The 18,157-nt window shown below is 51.7% G+C and overlaps 9 protein-coding genes and 1 non-coding gene across 10 annotated transcripts; 5 read left to right on the forward strand and 5 right to left on the reverse strand.

Annotated features, from left to right (window-relative positions):
• The first annotated feature begins 79 nt into the window (after nucleotides 1-79).
• Nucleotides 80-830, forward strand: LAESUDRAFT_721136 (peptidyl-tRNA hydrolase). Its single transcript, XM_040907959.1, has 2 exons — nucleotides 80-205; nucleotides 265-830. The coding sequence occupies exons 1-2, from the start codon at nucleotides 166-168 to the stop codon at nucleotides 618-620; spliced, it is 396 nt and encodes a 131-aa protein (XP_040768504.1). The 5' UTR covers nucleotides 80-165; the 3' UTR covers nucleotides 621-830.
• Nucleotides 745-4,928, forward strand: LAESUDRAFT_788558 (glycoside hydrolase family 92 protein). Its single transcript, XM_040913907.1, has 21 exons — nucleotides 745-1,284; nucleotides 1,331-1,358; nucleotides 1,413-1,452; nucleotides 1,507-1,581; nucleotides 1,646-1,752; nucleotides 1,807-2,030; nucleotides 2,086-2,187; nucleotides 2,254-2,596; nucleotides 2,652-2,725; nucleotides 2,773-2,924; nucleotides 2,977-3,139; nucleotides 3,194-3,275; nucleotides 3,324-3,410; nucleotides 3,462-3,510; nucleotides 3,561-3,711; nucleotides 3,764-3,812; nucleotides 3,864-3,899; nucleotides 3,949-3,987; nucleotides 4,045-4,129; nucleotides 4,185-4,265; nucleotides 4,325-4,928. The coding sequence occupies exons 1-21, from the start codon at nucleotides 1,091-1,093 to the stop codon at nucleotides 4,657-4,659; spliced, it is 2,496 nt and encodes an 831-aa protein (XP_040768505.1). The 5' UTR covers nucleotides 745-1,090; the 3' UTR covers nucleotides 4,660-4,928.
• On the reverse strand, nucleotides 4,796-6,574 carry LAESUDRAFT_755439 (uncharacterized protein; the record flags this gene model as incomplete). The annotated part of the gene is made up of 3 exons (XM_040912024.1): nucleotides 4,796-4,889; nucleotides 4,946-5,144; nucleotides 5,197-6,574. 3 exons carry the CDS (start codon nucleotides 6,572-6,574, stop codon nucleotides 4,796-4,798), a joined length of 1,671 nt encoding a protein of 556 aa, XP_040768506.1.
• A 147-nt stretch (nucleotides 6,575-6,721) lies between these two features.
• LAESUDRAFT_741181 (uncharacterized protein) lies at nucleotides 6,722-8,821 on the reverse strand. Its single transcript, XM_040911129.1, has 4 exons — nucleotides 8,528-8,821; nucleotides 7,997-8,475; nucleotides 7,726-7,945; nucleotides 6,722-7,672 (listed from the first exon to the last, which is right to left on the reverse strand). Exons 1-4 carry the CDS (start codon nucleotides 8,708-8,710, stop codon nucleotides 6,896-6,898), a joined length of 1,659 nt encoding a protein of 552 aa, XP_040768507.1. The 5' UTR covers nucleotides 8,711-8,821; the 3' UTR covers nucleotides 6,722-6,895.
• Nucleotides 8,822-9,047: 226 nt separating this feature from the next.
• On the reverse strand, nucleotides 9,048-9,121 carry LAESUDRAFT_t16. The gene has a single exon. It is a non-coding gene; the product is annotated as a tRNA-Val (tRNA).
• Nucleotides 9,122-9,217: 96 nt separating this feature from the next.
• Nucleotides 9,218-10,669, forward strand: LAESUDRAFT_721144 (uncharacterized protein). The gene is made up of 6 exons (XM_040907960.1): nucleotides 9,218-9,432; nucleotides 9,486-9,515; nucleotides 9,615-9,798; nucleotides 9,858-10,027; nucleotides 10,089-10,203; nucleotides 10,256-10,669. Exons 1-6 carry the CDS (start codon nucleotides 9,226-9,228, stop codon nucleotides 10,450-10,452), a joined length of 903 nt encoding a protein of 300 aa, XP_040768508.1. The 5' UTR covers nucleotides 9,218-9,225; the 3' UTR covers nucleotides 10,453-10,669.
• Nucleotides 10,670-10,685: 16 nt separating this feature from the next.
• LAESUDRAFT_721145 (uncharacterized protein) lies at nucleotides 10,686-12,932 on the forward strand. The gene is made up of 6 exons (XM_040907961.1): nucleotides 10,686-11,101; nucleotides 11,159-11,320; nucleotides 11,376-11,771; nucleotides 11,834-12,301; nucleotides 12,366-12,563; nucleotides 12,613-12,932. Exons 1-6 carry the CDS (start codon nucleotides 10,847-10,849, stop codon nucleotides 12,688-12,690), a joined length of 1,557 nt encoding a protein of 518 aa, XP_040768509.1. The 5' UTR covers nucleotides 10,686-10,846; the 3' UTR covers nucleotides 12,691-12,932.
• A 566-nt stretch (nucleotides 12,933-13,498) lies between these two features.
• On the forward strand, nucleotides 13,499-15,343 carry LAESUDRAFT_755443 (uncharacterized protein; the record flags this gene model as incomplete). Its single annotated transcript, XM_040912025.1, has 6 exons — nucleotides 13,499-13,753; nucleotides 13,811-13,972; nucleotides 14,028-14,429; nucleotides 14,492-14,959; nucleotides 15,024-15,212; nucleotides 15,266-15,343. The coding sequence occupies 6 exons, from the start codon at nucleotides 13,499-13,501 to the stop codon at nucleotides 15,341-15,343; spliced, it is 1,554 nt and encodes a 517-aa protein (XP_040768510.1).
• Nucleotides 15,344-15,679: 336 nt separating this feature from the next.
• Nucleotides 15,680-16,939, reverse strand: LAESUDRAFT_734552 (kinase-like protein; the record flags this gene model as incomplete). The annotated part of the gene is made up of 2 exons (XM_040910522.1): nucleotides 15,680-16,824; nucleotides 16,879-16,939. The coding sequence occupies 2 exons, from the start codon at nucleotides 16,937-16,939 to the stop codon at nucleotides 15,680-15,682; spliced, it is 1,206 nt and encodes a 401-aa protein (XP_040768511.1).
• Nucleotides 16,940-17,107: 168 nt separating this feature from the next.
• LAESUDRAFT_721149 (uncharacterized protein) lies at nucleotides 17,108-18,136 on the reverse strand. Its single transcript, XM_040907962.1, has 5 exons — nucleotides 17,973-18,136; nucleotides 17,826-17,918; nucleotides 17,556-17,770; nucleotides 17,251-17,481; nucleotides 17,108-17,196 (listed from the first exon to the last, which is right to left on the reverse strand). Exons 2-4 carry the CDS (start codon nucleotides 17,914-17,916, stop codon nucleotides 17,284-17,286), a joined length of 504 nt encoding a protein of 167 aa, XP_040768512.1. The 5' UTR covers nucleotides 17,917-17,918; nucleotides 17,973-18,136; the 3' UTR covers nucleotides 17,108-17,196; nucleotides 17,251-17,283.
• Nucleotides 18,137-18,157: the final 21 nt, after the last annotated feature.

Consider the following 18,157-nt stretch of genomic DNA (forward strand, 5'->3'; position numbering starts at 1 on the left):
GGTATGACCATCAATCATGAGGGCGTAGGATCCAATTTCGAAAACGTTTGTTTCTTCTCTAGTGTTGGTCATCTGGTCGTTGATTCATTGGCTTCACGGCTCGGGGTGTCCTTCGTGTCTGATAGACCCACTCGCGGACTCAGAGCGAGCAAGACAGGTGTCGCAATGGGCAAGAACATCGTTGATATCACCTTATACAAGCCTAGTATGAAATTCATCCACCACGCGGGCATAACGTTCTCTGAGTTCCCACTTGCCGATCAGAAGCATTGATGAACATTTCCGGCAAGCCAGTCGCTGAGGCTCTTCACACCCTCTCCATATCGCCATCAGAAACTATCGTGATCCACGATTATCTGGACCACAGGCCCATGTCAGTCTCTCCGAAGTCCGGGGGCTCTGCCGGTGGACACAACGGTATCCGCAGTATCATCGCCGCGCTGGGTAACAACATGGACTTTTACCGTTTGAGGATTGGCATTGGACGGGACGATACCGATCCGGCAGACTATGTCTTGAGCCCACTCTCTACCGCTGAACTTGAGTTCTGGGGTCCAGACGGGCAGGGCATTGATCTTGTGTGGAAAGAGGTTACGAAGATCTGCGCAGGACTCCGATAAAGCATACCATGGAGGTGAATGAATGTCACTGCTCAGCTGAAGTCCCTTGTTCGAGGCGACAGATGTGTCATCTTCAGGATCAGACAAGGGCTCTTTCGGTCGCATAAAGGTACACTTCTCGGCTGTTATCTGAAGTTCCCATATCCCACCAGTTCTCCTTTGTCTCTAGTCAGCTTCCCCGAGGATTACAGGGAAAGAAAGAATGCGAACCTCTGTTTCTGCTTCTGCCGGTCGCCATTGCATCCAGAATTGCTTCCTAACGGCAGATAGACGTCAGTTACGCGAACAATCTCGGTCACGCGCCCGGGTTGACATCGGATTCCCTGCGCGATGCATGTGTTGCATTTTGACAATGGTATGCTCATGAATGATAACAACACGGCAACCTCGGATGCTGGGAATACTTAAGGATCGCCAAATTCGTCGGCGGTCTCACAGGGAGTGAGAGCCATTCGCCCCCGACAGTCGCCATGACGCCTCCCAGGAAGCTCGCCTCATTGTTGGCCATCGGTATCGCTCTTGGTTGCGTGCATGCACAGCCGTCTTCAATCGTGCAGGAAAGTATCTCAGCTGCAATCGCCGAGGCTGCATCAGACCCCTACAATGTCGATTACACGTCCCTAGTGAATGTCTTCATCGGAACTGACAATTATGGCGACGTTTGGTAAGTTAGCTTCCTCAGCTGATGAGACCCGCTCACTGGCGTCAAGTCCTGGTGCTTCGATACCGTTTGGAATGGTGAGTTAAGCCCGCTAGTGGGACTCGTCTCGCTCTGAACGTGACGTCTCGTAGGTGAAGTTTTCCACAGACTTGACAGGTTATGCCCCTGCAGGTACAGATGAGGGTAATGTCATTGCTGCTGCATAAGATGACAACTCTAGGGCAGGATATGTTACGGACCCTACACAGAAGATCCGTGGACTTAGTCCTATGCATGATAGTGGCACAGGATCGTCTTTGGGTATACTTACTTTCGCCTATTTAATCAGAGAATCTCATGGTGATTTGCGATGACTGTGGTCTAGGCACCTATGGCAACTTTGAGATCATGCCTCTCTTGTGTCCAGGAGGCTTTGAGACGTGTACAGTCAGGTTGGATGACCGTGAACGTTATCGCAAGAACAATACCGATGTAATGCTCTCATGGACTTGACAATCGCACTTTATTCACTGTTCTACGCTGCAGGAAGCGTATCCTGGTTATTTCGCCCAGACCATGAACAACGACATCAAGATGGAGGCAACCTCGACACGTCGTGCAGGCTTGGAGCGTTTCACCTTCCCTCCTGGCTCGAAGCCCTATTTTGTTCTCGATCTTGCGAACGACCTTCCCGAATCGTTCGCTGGTGGATCGCTGAACATCGACCCCGAAATGGGTAGAATCACCATTGGCGGCTACTGGGGCTCCAGGTAACCCATCAACCTATCGTGCGATCTTGAATGCTGCTAATCATCTTCGTTTCAGTTTCGGACCCGGCGCGTTCCATTATCAGGCTTTTGCATGCTACGATCTTCTAAATGGTGGAAATCAGACACTGGATGAATACGGTGTCTGGACAGGTGAAACGTGAGACTCGTCTGTGTAGGCGAGAAGGCCGATTTGATGCGCAAGTACTGAAGGCTCATACTGCAGATATGGCCTTGACTATTGGGGCGACGCCAAGGGCCTCGGTGAAACACACCTCAATCTCTCTATCGACCTCATCGGCGATGTGTACCAATCGGGCGCGCTCTTCTCCTACGAAGGCCAGCCGGAAGAGATTACTATCCGCGTAGGCATTTCGTTCGTGTCTGTGGAGCAAGCCTGCAGCAATGCAGAGAGCGAAGTTGGTGGCGCGACATTCGAGGAGATCATGGCTCAATCCAAAGCGTTGTGGAATGAGCAGTTGAGCAAGGTCCAGATCGACTTTGCTCGCACGGAGCCGAATATTACCGAGCTGCTGTACTCCTCCCTATACCGAGCATCATTAACACCTGTAAGTTGTCGTTCAGACCAGATATGCTGCAATAGGATGCTCACTGTAACGAAAGAACAATGCCACGGATGAGACGCAAGGCGTGTTCGCAAATACAACTCACTTCTACTTTGACTCGCTGTACTGCAGGTATGCCGACTTCAAAGTCATTCGGATAGTATTCACGTTTCTGTCAGCTGGGATACTTTCCGCACGTTTTATCCTCTGCTGGCTCTGCACTCCCCAGTAGAGTTCGCTCAAATCGTCGACACTTATATCGACAGCTATCTGAAGCGAGGGTGGATGCCAGACTGCCGTGCAAACAACCTTCCTGGCTGGACTCAAGGAGGTAACGATGGACTTCCCCGTCTGAATATAGCTTGTCTCACATTGCTTGGTAGGGTCGAGTGCGGATGTCATCGTGGGCCACTTTGCAATGACGTACCACGATGAAGCAGCCGCTCTCGGTATTGACTTAGAACAGCTTTATGCGGCCATGATACAGGATGGAGAAGTGAACCCACCAGAGTGGAACATTCAAGGCCGCCAAACGAATGTCTACAAGTAAACAATTGGCTGCTCGCCTATAGCATCATTGCTCATTCCAGTCATCTCCAGACAATACGGCTATGTGCCTTTCGCCGTGCTTGATACCGCTAGCACGGGTCGTATGACCAGAGAAGGAAGCAGAACGCTTGAGGTCAGAGTCATATCTTTCGTCGTGACCACACCCTGATGAATTCTTCAGTATGCGTATGAAGACTTTGCCATTCGCCAAGTCGCGCTTCTACTTAACAAGACTGACGATGTGGCTACATACACCAACCGTTCATATGTATGTGACCAACCTCGTTGCGACTTGCTGTGGGTGCTGAGCGTGCAGTAGTTCTACAAAAATGTCTGGGACGCAACTGTCGAGAGCGATGGTTTCACAGGTGAGTGAGAAGTGTGGTGGATCGAAATGGCAACCTCTTAAGATGCCCAGGTTTCGCGCAGAAGCGCTATCCGAACGGCACCTTCTACTACACGGACCCCATCGACTGTTCACCGGCCGATCCTAATCCTAACAGGGAATGTTCGCTGCAAGATGATAACATCGTCGGATTCTACGAGTCCTCCTCATGGGAGTACAGCTAGTGAGCAGTCTACAATTGACTACATGCGGTTTTGTCTGAGCAGGGATTACAGCTTTGCGCCACACGATATGGCCTCCTTGGTGGATATGATGGGTGGCAATGTGTGGCGCTCTTTGATATGAGAATGCCTGCCTACTCACTCAGTCGTGCAGACGACCTTCATCGATCGGCTCGATCACTTCTTCAATGTAAGTCATCTACTATTTCCTGTCAGCCAGGCCTCATTTCGCGTTCCAGGCGAGCTATTTCAATGTTGGAAATGAGCCATCTTTCAATGTAAGGGGTCGATGCATGCTTCGGACACGCAGGCCTGGCTCAAATATTTCTTCGCAGACGCCGATCAACTACCATTATGCGAACAGCCCGACGAGGAGCGTTGATCAAGTACACAATACGGTGTTCTCCTACTTTGATATTAGTACGGTATAACATGAACGGGTAACATTGCACAGGACTGACTTGGATGTTTCCAGCACCGGCCGGTCTTCCTGGAAATGATGATCAAGCAGCGATGGCAACGGTACTCACCTGGCATTTGTTGGGCCTGTACCCTGGTAATGAACATTTCCCACCGTCCTCCACCATCTACTCACGTGTCGCCCGGGCATGGCAGTTCCCGGTACGACAGAGATGCTTGTCCTGTCGCCCTTCCTACCGACCTACACCGTCTACAACAGCTATCTGGGTGTCAACACGACAATAACGGTAGCCAATTTCGACCCACGCTCTGTGCAGGAGACCATCCCCGCCGGCGTCGCCGCATATGTCAAGAGCGTCACCATCAACGGCGAGATGCAGACCTCCAGATGCCACTTCGACTTCTATGATGTCTTCCGAGTGGGCGGGGAGGTGGTGATCGAGGTAACCGCGGACAAGGAGTCGGTGGACGACTGCGGTGCATCGGTGCCGTACTCGCTTTCTACGGGTGGATTCGATACAGTGCGGTAGAGACGGCGTATAAAGTGATAAATGTAGCAACGGCGCAGGGTATCAATACGGAGAGAGAACACGAACAGTATACGATACATATATCCAAATACAGATAGGGTGTATATATCCAGGTATCACTCCAAAATGAGGTAAATCAAGCGGTAGACGAACCCTCAGCCGGCTTGGCTGGAGGCCTAACGAGAAGTACGCCAGAGTTCAAGATGTCAGGCTTCGCGTCGATGTGATGACTATGTGGCGCCAAACTATCAGTCAATGACCCGAGACCCGTGCATAATACACCCACTCTCGCATCGCACCGATGATCGCAAGTTTAAGGATGGGGATTTTGCCTTTTGAATGCTTCCCGCGACCGGTGATTATTCGCAGCTCAGGTGCACCTGCGACCATGGCATCGTATAGAGCCTGCTCTGTTCTGGCCACAGCTTCTGGGACGTGCAGACGGTGAACGTCGACTGTCTGCGGTGCTGGCTCCATGTTGTGCGCTATCGAAAATTCAGGTCGCTAGCTACCAAGCAGACAACGGCGATGACGAACCTCGGAAAAATCGTCGCTCGGCCTTCGCGTGCAACCTCCTTGCACCCTGCTCTGCCTGGTCGCGCTCGACTTTCAGTCGGAATGCTCGCCAATAGTTCTTATCATTGAGCGCTGCCTGATACTCCAAGTTCAGCTTCGCTCTAGCTTCGTCCAGCTTGAGAGCCTCATCTCGGATGGACACCGCCCTCGTGATGATGGCGTTGAGGGAGCGCGACGTGACGACACTCGACATCGTCCCTTCCGACTCTGCTATAGATGCATTGTCGTCTGCGAGCTCAATTGGCTCATCATAAGCAGGCGGAGGGCCTCTGCTGGCCGTGCCCCGCGGTGTGCGCGTACCATCGCCCCCGACTCCGTCAGTGACTGGCTCAGGAATGTCAGGCATATCTGAGGGCAGTGGTTCCACGTCCGGCATCGATTGTAGATCCACAAGCTCTGGTGGAGCGTCTGAGACAGGTCGAAGGGGAAAGCGCATGAGCGGCGGTTCTGGTAATTCTACAGGACCCATCGTCGGCGTGCGCTCTTCGTCGCCCTCGCTGCTAAATATCGTCATGGGCGGCAGCCCATCCTCATTCCTGCGCTGCGGGGGCGGCGAGAGCAGCTCAACGGGTGTCGTTAAGCCGGATTCGTCATCTGACGGTAGGATACGGCGTGCGCGTGAAGGACCGCTATCTTCCGTTGACGTCGTGAGGCGCGATGAAACTGAAAGCGCGCGTCCGTCAAAGGCCGGAAACGACTCGACCGCGGGTGTGTCAGGGATGATCGGCAAAGAGATGTAGTCGAGCTCTGAGGGCGCACGAGGTTCGCGGCCAGCGCGACTAGCTTCTGTCTCTGTCTCAGAAAAATCAGAGAACCGGCCAGGGACAGGCTGGGTCGATGGGCGTCGCGCGGGAGTGAGCGGGGGCCGCGGGGAGGGTGCGCGTTCCGCGACAATCGGCGGTTGTGAGAGCGGGCTGCGTGCTCTGTTCGAGGAGGCAGCGGAAGAGGATGAGGGTATCTGAAGAAACTGCACATGGGAGCGTACAGGAGTGGGCGTAACGAGTAGGAAGTAAGAACGAATGCGGCGCCAGAGCCTGCGAAACCGTTTGTCCTCGACGAGATCCAAGCTGACGTCGGACAGCAGCAACCCAATTCCGGTCCATAGCAAGACAATGGTGAGTCTTGTGACGTTCGCTGTGAAGAGCATATCGACAAGGAGGCGAAAGCCGAGGGCGACGTACGGGTCTAGCGAGCCTGGAAACTTGTACAGGAAATGGTGCAGTACAGTCCCCTCCCAGAGGCCAACGAGAGTGCCATTGATCCTTTGGTTGCGATGGGTCACCACGTCAACTAGTGCACGCAGAGCAAGGCCGACGCCGATGGCAAAGACGTTGTCCATGGAATATGCATGCCCTCGATGCGGGGTTTGCTGGACGAAAGAGAGCCCGCCCTGCGAGGCTACTGTTCGATAAGCGCTGAGTCCATGACTGCAAAACCTGCGCCCACAAAACAAAACTTTATTGTTATGTGGTCGACGTTTGTTGTCGAGACTGTGACGCAAGAGAACTGGCATTGCTATTGTTCTCCAAAACATATATTACAGAGCAGCGCGGGGACGATGCAGGACGCTCTCCCAGACACTACCGCCGAGTATCTAATACCGCCAGATGCACACAAGCCCGACCTGCGGGTGCTTGCTAAATATACAACAAACAATCCGCTAGGCGAAGTCCAGAACCTCGACCCTGCCCATCCTGTCCCCAATTGCGATGCGCCCCACCGTGTCTTCCAGAGCTGCAGAGATAATGGAGTACCTCTTCCAAATAATCTCGCTCATATCGCATCTACGGGAGTAGAGGACGTCGCTAGAGACATGCAATTCATTGCCTCGCATAGGCTCCGTCGATAGAGCTTGACCCTTCGCGCCATCGGGATGACCCTTTGTCACAGGAGACGTCTGCTTCGAGGCTGCAGGAGTGATGTGGAATCCGACCAGGCAGCGGGCAGGGTGTACGGCATGGCGTGAGGTAACGTTCCGTGTCTGCATCCAGAAGCCCTTCCCACTCGGGCTCACGAACAGATCGCGGCAGGACGGGGCCACGACAACCGCATTCGCCCATTGCGGAGGAAACTGGAAAGGAGGCTGCAACCGTCCATCCTTCTGGCGCCTCTCTTCCCTCAGCTCCAGCATTGCCTTGGACAGAGGCAGTAGGTCGACTTGCTGCAGGGTATCGACATCGTCTCCACCGCACCGCAAGAGAATCGTGACGGGCTCCGTCGACCATTCCTGTTTTTCGTCATGGATGGCACAAGCATCCCTCACGACGACCGCAGCTTCCACCGCAGAACAGTCGAAATGAACGCATGCACCCCATCCAGCTGCATACATGGTGCGTTTATTCTTCCAGCTAGGTGTGTAGTCGATTCGTATCGACACTTCACCAACAATTACTATGTAGCGGTTGATGATCTTGACCGTCAAAACCTTATCGGACTGCTGAACATATATGAGTCAATCTCACTTCACTGCCTTCAAGAGAAATAACGTACAAAAGCGAACAACGGTACAGTGTGCGCTTTGGCCATGCTACGCACTTCGACCGGTTCAGTGTAAAACCACACTGCCAGCGGGTCGCCAAATACTACATAGTCTCCATGCATGACATGCAGAGGCATCACAGAATGCCTCTCGCCACGCAGTCGAGCGAGCAACTTGAAGCAGCCGTGGAATTTGTCGAGAGCAAGAGCGCAGACTTCCACTTCGCTATCCCTAGGGAAGACCATCAGCCTTTTCGTTAAACTGGCAATAGGACCGACTCACACTGCGCGATTCGCGCTCACACACGTTACGACCGCTTCAGACTTGGGGTCTTCGTTCACGATCAGCTGCTCCACTTTCTTGCTGCAAACCCAATCTGCAACCCGGTATGTGCCGCTGCCATCAAGAGGCACTTCCCAGCAAGTGATAACCCGTTCCACGGCTGTCACGAGGAACTCTCCGTTCTGTCCAGAGAGGAAAGAAACGTTGCTGACTGTCGTCTTGTGGAGCTCTGGATTCTCGTTACACAGGATAGTGTCCGCCTGGAATTCTATCCTCTGTCGTGCTTTCGGCTTTGGCGAACACCAGTTCTCATGAAATCTGGCGGCATGGACAGCTCTCGCCTCGAGGTGTTCCGCAGAAAACTTCTGTATGTCCTTGTCGGCAGCTGGTACTGGTAGTCCTCTGTCTATGATATGGCGTTTCATCGCATCATGCCATACCCAGCGCAGTTTCGTCATGGAGTAGAACCGCTTGGACGTCTACGCTCGGTTAGGGGTGACACGAAGTGAACAAGGAAAGCAAATTGCTTACCTTGCGCAGCGACAAGATATCTCTGACGTCCACGAAGCTGATTATGAGCAGTATGACATCGTCCGGAAGACCGAATATAGTCGAGTTCTTGCTCTGTGCTTTGGCTGAGACGATGAGCTTAGGAGCTGTCCTGTTGATGCAGCATTGCAGCGGAGCCCGCTGTTCGACGCAGAAGGTCGTCATGGCTGACGGGTCGTAAAGGTGAGAGAAGGAAGGCAGGGGGGTGGGTCACGCAGTCGCCGTGCTGTTGGACTCTGCACGCACGAAGAACAAGGACATGCCCAAATCCGAATGCTGTTAGCCACAGGCGTGTCGAGGGAACCACGTGTGGTGATCAATTTCCTGCTGTTTGCCACTGAGTTAGCCACTGATTGAGATGGCGAAGTAAAACGAATCTATGATGAGGCCAAATAATTTACATGAGCCATTGGCATAGCCAGCTCTTGAGGTGGAAGTAAAAAAGGCTGGGGATAGTTGGAACGCGTTGATGGAGCTTTGCAATTGCTGGAAACCAAAAACTTGAGTCGACCCAGGCTCGAACTGAGGACCTTCTGTGTGTAAGACAGATGCGATAACCAACTACGCCATCGACCCCGATTGTGGCACAACCCTTGACATCATAATAAATACATAATCGATTCGGCGCTGAACTAGGCGGCCACCTGCGGCGGCATTGTGATCGTCCTTCGCCACCGACCATGTCTTCCACGCCCGGCCCAAGTAGTACACCAACACCGCAACGAAGCAACCAAGAAAACATCATCACGGCTCTGAACAATGCATATAAGACGCAAACTGGAGACCCGTTGTCTAGCGATCGAATCGCACAGCTTCTCATCCAGAACATGCCGCAGTTGAGCCAATTGGCTAAGGAAGGGAAGCTGAATCAGGCGCAGATACTGCAGGTGAGTAATCTTTTGGTCCAGCTACAATTTACTGTCTAATCTTTCCACTATAGCTGAAAGAATACGCAGACAAGCATAAAGCGGTAGGTACCGACAGTGATCAACCAGCTCTTGTGTGTGCTTCGTGACGCACAAGTTGAACGCCCTTCTCAAACGTCATGCTCATGTCCATCTGATATAAGCAAACACCGGCAAACCCTGCTTTCAAAACTGCTAACACACCCTTCTTGAATGCCAACCCGAGCGTCGACTCCTACCCCATCAGCCAATCACCTAATCCCACCAATGCTGGCCCCGCTCCGTGGACTGCTGCTCAACAAGGTCGCCCCACTCTTACAGGCGGAATACCCAGCGGTAGGGTAGCAGGTCAATGGTGCTGATACACGTGCTACTTGGCTGTTCCAGCTGACGATTTATCGTGATAGGGACACCGGCACAGTTATCAAAGCCTTCCGACGACGCCAGCCTGCTGGGAACAGATGATAACAGAACGCGAAGAAAGAATACTCCAGGTGATCAAAGCATGCGGCGAACAATACAAGATCTTGTGTCCAGTATTGATCCCAATGTAAAGATTGAACCGGAAGTGGAAGACGTGCGTGAATATCATTTTCTCTCGTGTTTCATCTCAGTGATTCAGAGTCCGGTCAACGTAGCTACTGCTAGACGTTGCGGATGAATTCATAGATTCCGTCACCAACTTCGCATGTCACCTTGCGAAGCACAGAGGAGGAGACACGCTGGAAGTCAAGGATTTACAGTTGCATCTAGGTGCGTATATCTTATATGGCCTGAACACACCGTCTGAAACGTGTCACTTTAGAGCGTAACCACAATATACGCATTCCTGGCTTTGCTTCTGATGAGACGCGGATATCATTATCACAAACAACTGCAGCACCTACTGCTCCTGCAACCACTGCGACCAAGAAGGGCGGCACACAAAATGCGCAACATCCCCTGCGAAATCAGCGGCTGGCGCAGGTCACAGCGGCGAAGAAGGAGGCAAAGTTGATATGAATGCTATGATTGGACTCGGTCTCGTACGGCCATGTCACACTTGCTGCTGCACTAGAGAGAGCCCCTTTACTGATCGGCTGCTATCAGGGACGATGTACTTGTAATTTGTGTATAATTGTGTTGGGACGACTGTTAGGAAGTAACGTTAGTGGGATGGAGTTTGTTTATCATTTCAACATATATAATATCAAGAAGCGCCTTAATTTGGGGATCGCGTACCAAGCTTCCCACGGCGGCGACTCGGGTTCATCGCCAGCATTCACACCGCCTCTGTTTGACAGTGAGCCTTCCGCCCTGCGACCTGCTCGAGACGTCAAGACCGTATCGCTGGTTCCATATTTCTTATTCAAATTTTGGGAGCTCCCAGCGTTGATCAAGTGCATTCGCATCGATCATGTCGCTTCAAACTGAGGTCCGCGAAATCAGAGCATACTACGAGCAATTATTACAGGCAAAGGATGCCCAGAACGAGGCCTTGAAGGCTCAGGTTACCGCCCAAGAACTTCAAATCAAAGTACAAACAGCGCGAGTATCCGCTTTGGAGGCCGCAGTCAAACATGCGCGTTTGGATTCACAAGAAGAGAATCCGCCATTCGTCAGAAGTCTGACACCGGAGCCGTCTGAGGTCCGTTTACAAGCAAATGCCGGTGTGGGTAAACCGTCAATTGGACCATTGGACAATAATGGCTTATTTCAGGTATCGTAGTCATCGCTTAGTACAACGACCCGTGTATTGAATACGTCCGCCACGGTTGCGCGTCCGTCTGCCGCTGCTGTCAGCGCCAATGGCCCGGTCGCTGTGGATGACGACAAAGATGTGCCGGGATCGTCATCCAATGCGACTCCGACTGTGCAGCGTAATAGGAAGGTGAGCAATGTCGCGCTGTACCACGAGCATGCGGGATTCACAAGCGCGCCCATAGCGCTCGAGGAAGCGCAGTCATCAAAACATACCTTCGGATGCAAGACTTTCGGAGTCTCTGCACAAGAAGCCCAAGCTCATCCCATTTGTGGAGATTGACCCATATCGACAAGTTAAACAATCTCCTGCATCGAGTTCTGCTTCGCGAGTTGGCCTTCTGCCTTCTCCGCACAGTGCGGCTGGGAAAAGTCCAGAGAGATTGATACTGCCGATGATCAATCATCATGTTCAGCGGTCCTCTGGTCCTGGCGTGCCTTCGGTCAGTTCCAACACTGCAGCTCCAGTGAAAGTTTTTGGCGGACAGGAACAAATAGCTATATCTACTGTCGATGCCGGGACCGAAGGACAGGAGGAAACGAAAGAGGATGATGCGGATCATCCTCTCGATGCCCAAGAGGTCTGTCCATTCTCTGGATCGACTTCGTCCTTTAGGTCACGAATGTCTGAACGTTTCCCAAGCTCAATGTAGTTCTCGAGTCCGAGCGCCAGGAGATTCCAGTCAAGGTTGAACATGGCCCCAACGTGCTGAATACTCGCACTGTCCAAGAACGCCTGCAGGCAATTGGCTTGGAAGTTTATCCGGTGACGCTGGACCCATTCATCCGCTACAGGTTTGCGGGGCGTGCATTCTTTGCGAACCACTTTGGAGGAAATCAGCAAAGCTTCTCCACCTCGCCGAATCAAGCCAAGTTCAACCATGGCTATCGTAACTTCATGTTCCCTCATCTCTCAATGAATCCTCACGTTCCTCAACGGCCGGGAGAGCCAGGGTTGTTGTGCAGAGCAACAGCTGAGGTGGAATGGCAACGTGGTGATAATAAAGTAATTGTTGGGCTTAGCGGTGCCCAGTATCTATATGTCGGAGAGTATGCTTTGTTTCCCGCGGCTCCGCTTTCAAAAGAGGAATTTCAAGACATGCCTATCAGGGTGCGTCTAGTCAGCCGTTTGACCCAATTGGACAATGCAACAACACGTTGACCCATTCTTTCAGATGAAACGGTTGTGGGCCGGATATATTTCAACAAGAGATAAGGATAAGAATGTGCGCGTGCGGATTATTCTCCGCCGCCAAAATAACCACCACGAACCAACACCCGCAGAGGTGAAACGGGCAGTGAAAGACAAGGAGAACCACTACACAGACGTCACTCACGATGAGATCATACAGGCATTCGAGAGAGGAGATGAAGTCAGTCTTCTGCAATTCTCCAATGTACGTGACTGATTTCGCCATGTAGACGATCTATATCTGGGCGATGAAGTGTGTTGGGTATGATGAGCGTTTCCAGCGTGACATTGCGCGCAGGCTATCGTAGCGTGATTACTTCTGATAACGCTATAAATCATCTATCGCGTTCTTTTTTGTTTACGGACTAGAGGTATTTCAATTGCTTGCCTGGGAGTACATTGAAGATGGATGTAGATCGAGTGCTCATAGCATATTGGGAAAGTGAGGTATGCAGGCAGACAAATAAGCAGTCAAGCATGATACACTGTGACTGTCATGATCAATTCGGTCGGACAGAGTTGGAGATCTAGTGCGACTTATGCATGCGTTTGCACAGTAGAGAAGCACCGATTCTTCTTCCAGGAAAGGTGTTAAAACTAACCACAGCCTTTCCCATCAAGTGAGTAATGGCTCGGAAAAGGCCCATTTTGTAATTTCCTCGGCCGACGCAGGGAGCTGAATGCTATGATTGGACTCGATCTCGTACGGCCATGGCTGTACATACTAGATACTAGAGAGAGCCCCTTTACTGACTATTAGAGCTGTAATCAGGGACAATTTGTGTATAATTGTGTTTGGAACGACTGTTAGCGAGCGTTAACGATATAGAATTTATCATTTAAATCTGAATGTAACGCGATTTTTCACACAGGATTTTGTACTTGAAAGCTCGCTGTTTAGGATCGGCGGCGTAGTTGGTTATATCGCGCATCGCGTATCGCAAGCTTCATCATTTTGCTGCCAGCATCCGCACAGATCCGCATACCCTCTGTGCAACTTGATAGTGAGCCCTCCGCCCCCAACCTGCTCGAGATCATCAAGACCGTATCGCTGATTCCATGTTATTCAAACTTTGGTTGATCCCAGTTTGATGAACTTGTGCATCCGAATCGATCATGTCGCTTCAAACTGAGGTCCGCGAAATCAGAGCATACTACGAGCAATTATTGCAGGCAAAGGATGCCCAGAACGAGGCCTTGAAGGCTCAGGTTACCGCCCAAGAACTTCAAGCAAAAGTACAAACAGCGCGAATATCCGCTTTGGAGGCCGCGGTCAAACATGCGCGTTTGGATTCACAAGATGAGAATCCGCCATTCATCAGAAGTCTGACACCGGAGCCGTCTGAGGTCCGTCTACAAGCAAATACCGGGGTGTGTGAACCGTCAACTGGATCATTGGACAATAATGGCTTATTTCAGGTATCGTAGTCATCGCTTAGTACAACGACCCGTGTATTTAATACGTCCGCCACGGTTGCGCGTCCGTCTGCCGCTGCTGTCAGCGCCAATGGCACGGTCGCTGTGGATGACGATAAAGATGTGCCGGGATCGTCATCCAATGCGACTCCGACTGCGCAGCGTAATAGGAAGGTGAGCAATGTCGCGCTGTACCACGAGCATGCGGGATCCATAAGCGCGCCCATAGCGCTTGAGGAAGCGCAGTCATCAAAACATACCTTCGGATGCAAGACTTTCGGAGTCTCTGCGCAAGAAGCTTAAGCTCATCCCATTTGTGGAGAGCGGCCCACATCGACAAGTTAAACAGCCTCCTGCATCGAGTCCTGCCTCACCAGTTGGCCTTCTGCCTTCTCCGCACGGTGCGGCCGAAGAAAGTCAAGAGAGGACACTGTCGGTAATTAACCATCCCGTTCAGCAATCCTCTGGTCCTGGCGTGCCTTCGGGCAGTTCCACCACTGCAGCTCTCCTGAAACATAAGGACGTTTCTGGTGGAGAAGAAAAAATAGCTATATCTACTGTCGATGCCGGGATCGAAGGACAGGAGGAAATAAAAGAGGATGATGTAGACCATCCTTTTGATGCCCAAGAGGTCTGTCCGTTCTCTGGATTGACCTCGTCGCTTAAGTCATGAATGTCTGAACGCCCTTCTAGATCGATGTAGTTATCAAGCTCGAGCCCCAATGGATTCCAGTCAAAGTTAAACGTGGCCACCACATGCTGAATGCACGCAATGTCCAAGGTCGCCTGCAGGCAATTCACTTGACAGTCTATCCGGTGACGCTGGACCCATTCATCCGCAACAAGGTTGCAAGGCGTGGGTTTTTTGACAAACACTTTGGAGGAGATCAGCACCGCTTCTGCACCTCACCGGACCAAGCCAAGTTCAATCATGGCTACCGTAACTTCATGTTCCCTGATCTTTTAATGAATCCTCACATTCCTCAACGGCCAGGAGAGCCAGGGTTGTTGTGCAGAGCAACAACTGAAAAGGAATGGCTACCTGGCGATGTTAAAGTGATTATTGGGCTTGGCGATGCCAAATATTTATACGTCGGAGAGTATGTGTTGTCTCCAGCAGCTCCGCTTTCAAAGCAGGAGTTTCGAGACATGCCTATCAGGGTGCGTCTAGTCAGCCGTTTGATCCAATTGGACAGTGCATCAACACGTTGATCCATCCTCTCAGATGAAATGGTTATGGGCCGAATATGTTTTTACAAGCAAGAATGTACGCGTGCGGGTCATTCTCCGCCGCCAAAATGACCACCGCGAACCACCACCCGCAGAGGTCGAACGGGCAGTGAAAGACAAGGAGAACGACTACACAGACGTCACTCACGATGAGATCATACAGGCATTCGAGAGAGGCGATGAAGTCAGTCTTCTGCGATTCTCCAATGTACGTGAGTGACTGACTTCGCCACGTAGACGATCCATATCTGGGGGCTGAAATGTGTTGGGTATGATGAGCGTTTCCAGCGCGAAATTGCGCGCAAGCTATCGTAGCGTGATTACATCTGATAGCGTCAGAAATCATCTATCGCGTTCTTTTTTGTTTACGGAGTAGAGGTATTTTCGTTGCTTGCCTGGGAGTACATTGAAGATGAATGTAGATCGGATGCTAGTAGCATATTGGGAAAGTGAGGTACGCAGACTGACAAATAAGTCAAGCATGATATAGTGTAATCAGTGATCAATACGACGGAGTTGGAGAGTTATGCATGCGTTTGATGAGTGTTGGAATGTGATGCAGCATGATAGAATACACTTGCAATGGTGATAGAGGTGGTATAATCCTTTCCGTTTGAGACTGTCCACAGTGAACACTTCAAGTTCACAGACTTATTGGGCCATCTGTACATCGACATCCATCATGTCTTCCTTGAGCAACCGTCTCCGGCCTCCATCCCACGGTCTCAGGTACTGCTCGCACCTCTCCCCGAAGACCAGTAGACCGTCGAGGAACCCCTGCGGTAGTGCATCCTTCCTCTGCACCCAAGGCTTGACATCGACCAGCTCGCACCGGTCGAGGCAGACGAGAATCATCCCGAAGCTGTATGCATCTGCCAAGCGTGGGTCTTGACATTCGCCACGCAGGACCTCTGGTGCAGCAAACGGACGTGTTCCAGGATGGATCTGCTCGACCTGTTTCTGTTGTTGTTGTGGCGGCGGCGGTGGTATCGTAGGGGAGAGCGGGGAGTACGGCTCTTTGGAAGCGAATCGAGATGTGATCGGCGGGCGTGATGGTGGTGGTGCGGCAGGGGGCTGTGAGATATCTTCGAAAGGGGAGGCGTAGGTAGAATCGGTAGAAACTGAGCGACCAAAGTCCAGTAATTTGATCGTATCAGATGAGTACGTCACCTGAACGTTCAACAGCGAGAGATCGCCATGGCTCAAGCCGAATGAATGCAGATGGGTGAGCCCATCGAGAAGTTGGTTGTGAAATTCAATCTTTTTGCCTCGCGTAAACCCCGGTCGTTCCTTGATGACATCCCAGAGTGTCCGACCGTCGATACACTCCAAGACCATACCGACGTTCTCGAGGCAACCCAAGAAGGCAGCGATATTCCGGTGACGCGTGACGGTCGTATACACACGCAACTCGGCAAGGAATTGTGTGATGACGTCCTGTGCATTCGTCTGCATCTCGTCGTTGATCTCAACCTGTACAACATTGGGTTTCTTCACGACGCACTTGAACAGCTCTGAAGCAGAACCCGAAGCGAAAGGAGCAAGGTTCTGGGTAGGATTCGGTGGTGCTGAGTAGGTCGTCGGGGTCGGAAATGAGAATATGGCTAGTGGATTGTTTGGTGGGGTATACACGGGGACGGATGGATTTGGTTCGCGCACATTGGACTCATGTATTCGACTGGAGAAAGCGTTCGATATGAATGAGGGATAAGGACGTTCGTTCACCAGCGTTTCCTCAGTAATTGGCAGTTGATTTGATGGAGGAGTAGCTGTTCCATCTTCCTCATCGAGCTCAACTTGATAAAGAGGCTTAGTTTCATACCATCACCGGAGGCGCAACGAGCACACACCCATCCACCAGTTCTTCTTGGACGTCAGCGTAACCTTCTTGACATGCCTGGTCATGGACATTATGACAGATAATTGCAATGCAGCGCGTTCAGCTTGCAGACGACAGCTAGATCGTCGGAGATGAGCAGGACTTGAATGCCTGGGCCACAGCAGCATGGTCGTCACGAGATCGTGACCTCTCCTAAGTCGCGTGACGCTACGCTACATCGTTTCACTTGCCGCCACGATGACTACTTGGTCGAAGAGGTGACGAGCGCCGGTTCCAAATGACGGCTATGCAAGGTTTATTTGCGAGGAAGACTATATTATTCGTTACAGTATGTCTACACTAAGTCATGACTTCTTCCATGTCATATTGTGAACCCGCCCAGACATCGGGCCCTCGTTCCGTTGCCGCACTGGGTTTACCGCAGGGCAAGTCCGTGATTCGCCAGGAGACGAAAATGTCGTGTAGTTTGTGGGTGCGTGCATTGTCGAAAACGAGGTTGACGCATCCACCATCGGGGAAGAACCGTCGTCGGTGAGGGCAGCTCCAGCGAGTGCAAGAGACGCTGCGGATGTCGTCGACGGAGAAACCTCGGCCCTCGTACTTTCTCTTCGCGGTGAGTGCGTTGTCGGCGATGGTAGGCGAGCAAATACCGCGATGACTGAGAAGATGCGTGGGGTATGCTGACAGGATCGCGTCAGCGGAGTTCGCGTTCATGACGATCGTCGACCAGAAGAAGCACAGTGGGTAGAAGGCTGACTCATTGTGGCTACGCATAAGGTCGATGCCTATGGTAGGTCCGGTGATTCGAGCCATGCGGTCCATTCCCTGGTTCAAGGAGGGGTACGGATGCTCCTCGTTGTCGTCGTCGGATGCATCAATGATGTATTTGATCGCGTACCCCGGTAAGTTGCTGATGTAGTCGAGTACGATATGCCATTGACTGTGTGGCGTGTATAGATCGTAGTCGTTCGGCTGCCAGGAAGCGTCGACGAGTAGGAGTCTGGCAGCAGCAGAAACGAGCACAGGCGACCGGATTGTCGGCTATCATGCGTAAGCGTTGCGCGTAATGCGGAAATGCACTGACGGAATCGAAAATGTCGATAGTTTCGCCACAATAATATAAACATAGAGAGTGATTTCAACAGGCGAAAACGTAATGAAGAACAGCGGCACATTACGGGCAATGATAAGGCTATTGATCTCGTTTCGTAGCTGCTTGCGCTTAGCAGATGATCCATCTACGTGCCCCGCAACATAGTCTAGAACGGATATCAATTCAAAACAATTTT

Source organism: Laetiporus sulphureus (genome assembly GCF_001632365.1).
Source record: "Laetiporus sulphureus 93-53 unplaced genomic scaffold LAESUscaffold_4, whole genome shotgun sequence".
In the NCBI taxonomy this organism is placed as follows: Eukaryota; Fungi; Basidiomycota; class Agaricomycetes; order Polyporales; family Laetiporaceae; genus Laetiporus; species Laetiporus sulphureus.